Source organism: Nuphar pumila, chromosome 14 (assembly GCF_984573655.1).
Source record: "Nuphar pumila chromosome 14, dmNupPumi1.hap1.1, whole genome shotgun sequence".
NCBI classification, from domain to species: Eukaryota; Viridiplantae; Streptophyta; class Magnoliopsida; order Nymphaeales; family Nymphaeaceae; genus Nuphar; species Nuphar pumila.
Genome location: NC_143262.1, coordinates 87,766,787 through 87,772,936, shown reverse-complemented (window position 1 = coordinate 87,772,936; position 6,150 = coordinate 87,766,787). Strand labels below are relative to the sequence as shown.

At 34.9% G+C, this 6,150-nt stretch overlaps 1 protein-coding gene across 1 annotated transcript; it reads right to left on the bottom strand.

The window, feature by feature from the left end:
* Positions 1-1,407: 1,407 nt before the first annotated feature.
* LOC149817276 (protein FAR1-RELATED SEQUENCE 5-like) lies at positions 1,408-5,236 on the bottom strand. The gene is made up of 4 exons (XM_089987057.1): positions 2,679-5,236; positions 2,473-2,576; positions 2,272-2,357; positions 1,408-1,624 (listed from the first exon to the last, which is right to left on the bottom strand). The coding sequence occupies exons 1-3, from the start codon at positions 5,114-5,116 to the stop codon at positions 2,314-2,316; spliced, it is 2,586 nt and encodes an 861-aa protein (XP_089843183.1). The 5' UTR covers positions 5,117-5,236; the 3' UTR covers positions 1,408-1,624; positions 2,272-2,313.
* Between the last annotated feature and the right edge of the window lie 914 nt (positions 5,237-6,150).

The window sequence follows — 6,150 nt, the reverse complement described above, 5'->3', positions numbered from 1 at the left end:
ATACGTACGCGGTTCGATTAGCATGTTCAAATTTTTCTCAAAAAATAGGACACGAGAACACGGTTTTTTTTAAGTTTTAATCAATAAAAAAGATATTTTAATATTTTAGTCGTACAAGTATATTTGTTATTAAAAATATTAAAAGGTATTAACATATTATTAAGAAATGTTAAAATAATGATCGTACGTGTTGTATCCCCGTCGTCGTGTCCGCTCGGGACCCAAAATGGCATGTTCTTGTGATGCAACGGTTTGATGGTACATCAATAGTGGCGTCAACGGGTCGAACTCAGTTCGGACCTGGATGGAACCTAACTCGGATCTAATTTTGAGGTGCTGATAGCAGGTCCAGATCTAGGTCCGATTGGGTCAATCATAAGTAACCATACCTGAGTCTGAGTCTGGTATTAAATTTCACAAACCATGCCTGGCTTCTTATATTAATCCAACTCTTTGAGTCCAATGCGAATTCTAATCAGACCTTTATCACCAGACCCTAACCTTATCGGGTTTACTACAGGTCAGATTCAGAAGCCCGACCCATAGCATCCTTATGGGGTGTCCGAAGTGGTCGACTCATAGCTTGCTCTATAGTGGGATCTCCACTAGGTTCACCCACTCATAGGCCTTAAAGGAATCCTTGATGGAGATTGGGATGGATCCAATTCAGACCCTAAATGATAGATTTGGATCTTACATACTAGAATATGATGGGATGAGACATCATGTAATCAACATGAACGCATCATATGAATATCCAAAATTGGTAGGGACAATGTTGTCAGTATCAGTCGGCCAATACCGATTTTCAAGTGAATCGTTCTGAGTTGGTTAAAAAATAATTAAAAAATATTTCATGTCAATCAGAACATGACACGTATTAAAATCATTAAAATAATATATTAAAAAATTAAATTTAAGCATTTTTTATATTTATTAAAAAATGACCAATTCAGGTTAGTACCGATACAATACATATTGGCCGATACTGACAATATTGGGTAGGCATGCCCATTTTATCAAACATAGACTAATTTGCATACGAGGACTAATTGGAACATACTTAATTGAGGTTGTAGCTCCCCTCGTCTGATAGGAGCGGAGCGACTTGTGAATGTCACCAAGTTGAGGGAACATCAAAAGTTCAAGACTCACGGGTGGCATCCCTTGCTGCGAGGTCCAAGCTGGGTGTACTCTCCCATTGGTGGGGAGGGAGGGGTACCTCAAGGGTTTTTACCAACCAAGGCCAGCCAATGTGCAGTCAGTGATGAGGGGTTTTACCCTTGGATTATCGGAAAAAAAAACGGGTCTCCGACCCATTAAGATGCACCCAAACCCACCTTCGAAATAACAAGCACCCATGTTCGAGTTATTTCGGATCAAGAAAATGAAATCCCAAATCAGATCCACATAATTTAGAGGGTATTTAGAATAAGTTTCTTACATAAAAATACATGAGAAACTCAACCATGTATTACAGGTGTTGGGCACAAATACATACAGAATGCAAGAATTTTCCCATCTGTGACAACCAAGTTCAACTTGTCATGCCAAAGTGGAAGAACCACATATTTCTTTTCATGAATCCCCTCGGTGTCAAAAGAGAAATTTCATCATCACCAACCTGCTAAAGCCCATAAGGAAAAGTTCAAAATAAAATTGTATAAATTTACGAGTCATTAATTAATCATGAAAGCCTACATTCTGTACTGAAGGGTTTTTGTGTTACATAACCGGTTCTTAAACTATGAAAGCCATATTTTATTTGTCCAGATATTCAACAAAGGATTGCTACAACAAGGGCAAATCAAGAGCACAGGTGAAAAACATCTGCATTGCAAGGATGAGCCACGAAGCTACATGCCAACAGGCTGTATAGGAATGAAGCATATCTGTCATGATATAAAAATACATCAAATTTCTATACGATGAAATCACATTTCAATTTGCTAGAAGTTAATCAAACAATTTATTGAAATTGTCAAGTTCGACAGTACAGTTCAGTCAAACAAAATGAACAAAAAAAAACTTGTGAGCCATCATTAAACTGATAATAAAAAATTAAAAATAGCAGCATTTGAATTTATTAATTCATCGGTTATGCAAATTAGCTAAGAGAAAGCAAAACTTTGTATCTATAAAAGTCCATGTATGCATGAGAGAGAGAGTATCCTCTAGTTATAAGTTATAACCATAGAGCAGTGATTTAGCAATAAGAAAAAATTTGTATATGAAGAAAAATAGATAAAAAGTTCCTAACGAAAGCATTACCTTCGCAGTCTACTTCTTTAGTTTGGATCACCAGCATTCATCTTATATTGATGGAGTGGTTGTTGTACCATCTGGACCCACAACAACTGTTGGAATATTGTAAATTAGATTGTGCACTCGTGTATCTAACAATTTACCTTCATTTATAACAAAAAATGCTCAAATATGGGAACTATTTATTTTTTATTGAAAGATAGTCACCTATCATTTTTGAGTTAGGACAATTTCTTTTATCATGACCAGTTCTCTTGCAAGAATGACAAATTCTTGGTGGCTTACACACTTTAGCATCAATGGAAGAGTTTCTACAGAAGCAAAAAGAAAAAATGGTAAGATATGCTTGCAAATAATAACAATTAGTATATTCTATTATCTATAAATAGAAATACCACATTTCAACAAATTACCTTGTTTTGCAGCCGAGATAGCAAGTGCGAGAATTATGACCTTGACCGTTACAAGTTGCACAAGTCCTATGTTTAGTTTTATGTATATCCAACTTAGTTTTGTCACTTCCTTTCAAGTTCACAGATGGGTGATCTTCAAGTGGCTCAGTAGAACAGACTATTCGAATTTCTTCACCACTTTGAACACCAGTTCTACATGGATTTTCACGTTCAGCCTCCTCAATAACAGATTCTCCATCATCAACATTACTTCCGCAAGATTTCTCATGATTAGCAGCTCTTCCATCATTGTTGTCAACACTTTTGGAGCTTTTGTTCCCATCCTTTGAGTTTGCTATTTCTTCTAGTTTCATAATTAGATTTTCTAAATTTTGCTTTGCAACATCATAAGCTTCACTATTTTGTGCTGCCAAAGAAAAACACTTGCTTCCTAGAGAGAAAAGTGCATTGCATTGCAATAGCACAGGATTACTTGATTCACCCCTGGTTTCATGAGAATCAATACGATGCCTTGCAGTACTCTTTGCATTTTTTGTCCATCTTTTTAGAATATATTTGGATGGCAACTCTTGAAAACGCTCTGCATTAAGTATGGAAAATATATGACGACAAACAATCCCTTCAAATTCCCACATGCAACAAACACATTTTGATATTTCCTTAGAAGTTCCATCAAAAGTTATAACATATTCTTTATCACTTCTTGAAGCATCAATTACCTTATATGTCTTGATATTTGTAGAGGCATCCACTTGATCCAACATAGCACAACATGCCAAAGAATTAGCAAACTCATTTTGAAACTTACTAAAAACAGTTGGAGTTAAAGTATCACATAAGTGTTTTTCTAATTTACTTACTGTCACACAATTTTGTGACATGTCTTTCATCTCAGAATCCAATTGCTCTTGCTTGCAACGCTCACTTTCAAGAGCTGCTTCGAAATTCACAACCAACATTCGCATTGGAGCACCCTTAGTAGCCCACTTTTTTACAAATTTGTTTATGCATTCATTGCATCGAGTAGTGGACATACCTGCAAGAAATATATCTTTTAGATATGCTGGAACCCATATGGTACGAATATTCCACATATTGCAAATCCAATCTAATTTTTTAATTTCAGGAAATAGTACCATCATTTCTTTCCAACGATCCTCAAACTCTTCGATTGTATCAGAATGGTGGATGCATTCAGCCCATTTAAAGTTAAAATCTGGACCTATTTTAAAATGGTTGTTCAAATACTCGGGTGCATTATGCACTACATGCCACAGATATAACCTATGAATGGTATTTGGAAGTACTCGTTTTATTGCTAGCCGTATTGTTGGGTCTTGATCAGTTATAATAACTTTTGGATAATGACCACCCATAGCATTTAACCATTCTTGAAATGTCCACTCAAATGAATCAATTGTTTCATCAATCATCAAAGCACAACCAAACAAGATAAATTGTTGGTGATGATTAAACCCAACAAACAAAGCAAAAGGCAACAAGCATTTATCTGTCTTATATGTAGTATCAAATGTAACTACATCTCCAAAATGATAATAATCATCCCGTCCTCTTGGATCTACCCAAAAACAGCTACCAATTTGTGCCATGTCATTAACTTGAAATGCGAAATAAAAATCTGGATTCTCATCCTTTTTCCTCTTAAAATAATCAAAAATAGCTTGACAATCTTTCACACGAAAATTATTCGTATTTCTTCTAAGGTGTCGTCTGAGTTGCTCTTCTGAGAAAGAGATGTTTTTAACACCATTTGCTTCATTTGCAAGGACATCCACAACTTGAGGTGGTCTAATCTCAGATCCAACCCACATCTCAACAAATTGTCTATGTCCATTGCTCATCTTGTCACCTGATTGATGCATGTTTACTTTTGGTGAATTTAGTACGTGATTGTGCCACTCTATCAAAGATCGAATAACCCATTTCCCTTTTTCTTCATGATACTTGACATAGATTTTTGCTGTACATTTACATCTAATGGAAACTTTCTGCTTTTTAAATCTGCTGCCCTTTGTTGCCTGCAATCCTGCTCGATGACATGAGAATCTCCTGTAATATATTTCACCCCCTTTGTTTTTTTTATGAGAGCCTTTCCGGACACTAAAGCCGGCCATGTTAGCATATGTATTATAAAATTCATAAGCCTTTGCTTCACTCTCAAATTCCAGACCAACATAAGGCTTATACTCTAATGGCACATCTGGGAAGTATTTGATTTCATTACAAATGTTCTTGTCCTCATAAAGGGTAAGAGTATTTGCTTCATCCAAATTTTTCTCATCTACCATTTCATTTTCTTCATTACAGCTCACACCAATATTCTCCTTTAAATGAAAATCCTTCAACATCTCTTCATCAAAATGTACACAAAAATTCAAATGCTCATCTTCAAGATTATTTTGATCATCTAACACCATGGTTTTCTATCTATTAGTGATTTTTCTGATCATTGCTAAATACCTAGGAGGAATCACGACCTACATTTGTAGTGGTTAAGACTTGAGCTTCCTTGCTGCAGTCTTCTAGGTAACATGCTCAAAGCTTCTTATGACCTGATACATTAGTGTAAAACAAACATTCTTTAGTCTCAATCAATAATCTTAACAGTTATAAATAGAAATGGTTTGTGAAACAAAAAAACAAAAACAAAAACAAAATGATAAGTCATCAATGTAGGATAACAGAAATGAGCAGTGCATCAGATGGTTCCCTAATTCTTTTAGCAAAGCGAAGTCATCAACTGATCTGATATTCATTATAAATATGGAGTACCAAGAAATGATTCCTAACAAAAACAACCAAATCACTAAATAAAAGAGTTCAGAAACAACAAAAAAGACGACAAATAAAACCTCAAGAAAACCAAGCAATCGTAAATTAAACAAAATAATCCAAGGTTGTATCATATTGTTACCCGTATCGGTCGGGCCCAAAAAAATATATGTATCGTATCACATCGTAAAAAACCATAATTTTTTTTAAAGTTCCAAAAAAAATAAAAAAAACAGAAAAAATTCTAAAAAAAATCAAAACACATGAAAATTGATGAATTGCACAATATACAACCATAAAATCGCATATGAAGCACTTATGTCTCTATGAACTGCATAAGACATCATCAAACATCAACTATCTCACAAGAATAATGCAAAGTATTAAATATCTTGTAATTAAGAACATGCCATAAGACTCATACTTTCATATTACATAAACAAAAACAAAATAACCAAGTTTATGAACACTTAAGTGTTAAATAACTAAGCTTTTTGAAAATATAACCTCAAGCATCATCATTATCGCTCTCATGACTACTAGTGTTTGTGGATACCCCTCTAATGGCCTCTACACAAATGAGGAAGTCGACCCTCGAGAGGTCTTTAAAACCCAAAAAATAAAAAATATAATTCGGCCCCTTTTAAAGTGTGTCGAAGGTGTGGTGTATGGTACAGTA

Coding starts and splice junctions, on each gene's coding strand:
- LOC149817276 (XM_089987057.1), bottom strand. CDS start 5,116: ATGGTGTTAGATGATCAAAATAATCTTGAAGATGAGCATTTGAATTTT. Junction 2,577..2,678: donor TATCTCGGCTGCAAAACAAG/GTAATTTGTTGA, acceptor TTGCTTCTGTAG/AAACTCTTCCATTGATGCTA. Junction 2,358..2,472: donor TCCTAACTCAAAAATGATAG/GTGACTATCTTT, acceptor ATATTCCAACAG/TTGTTGTGGGTCCAGATGGT.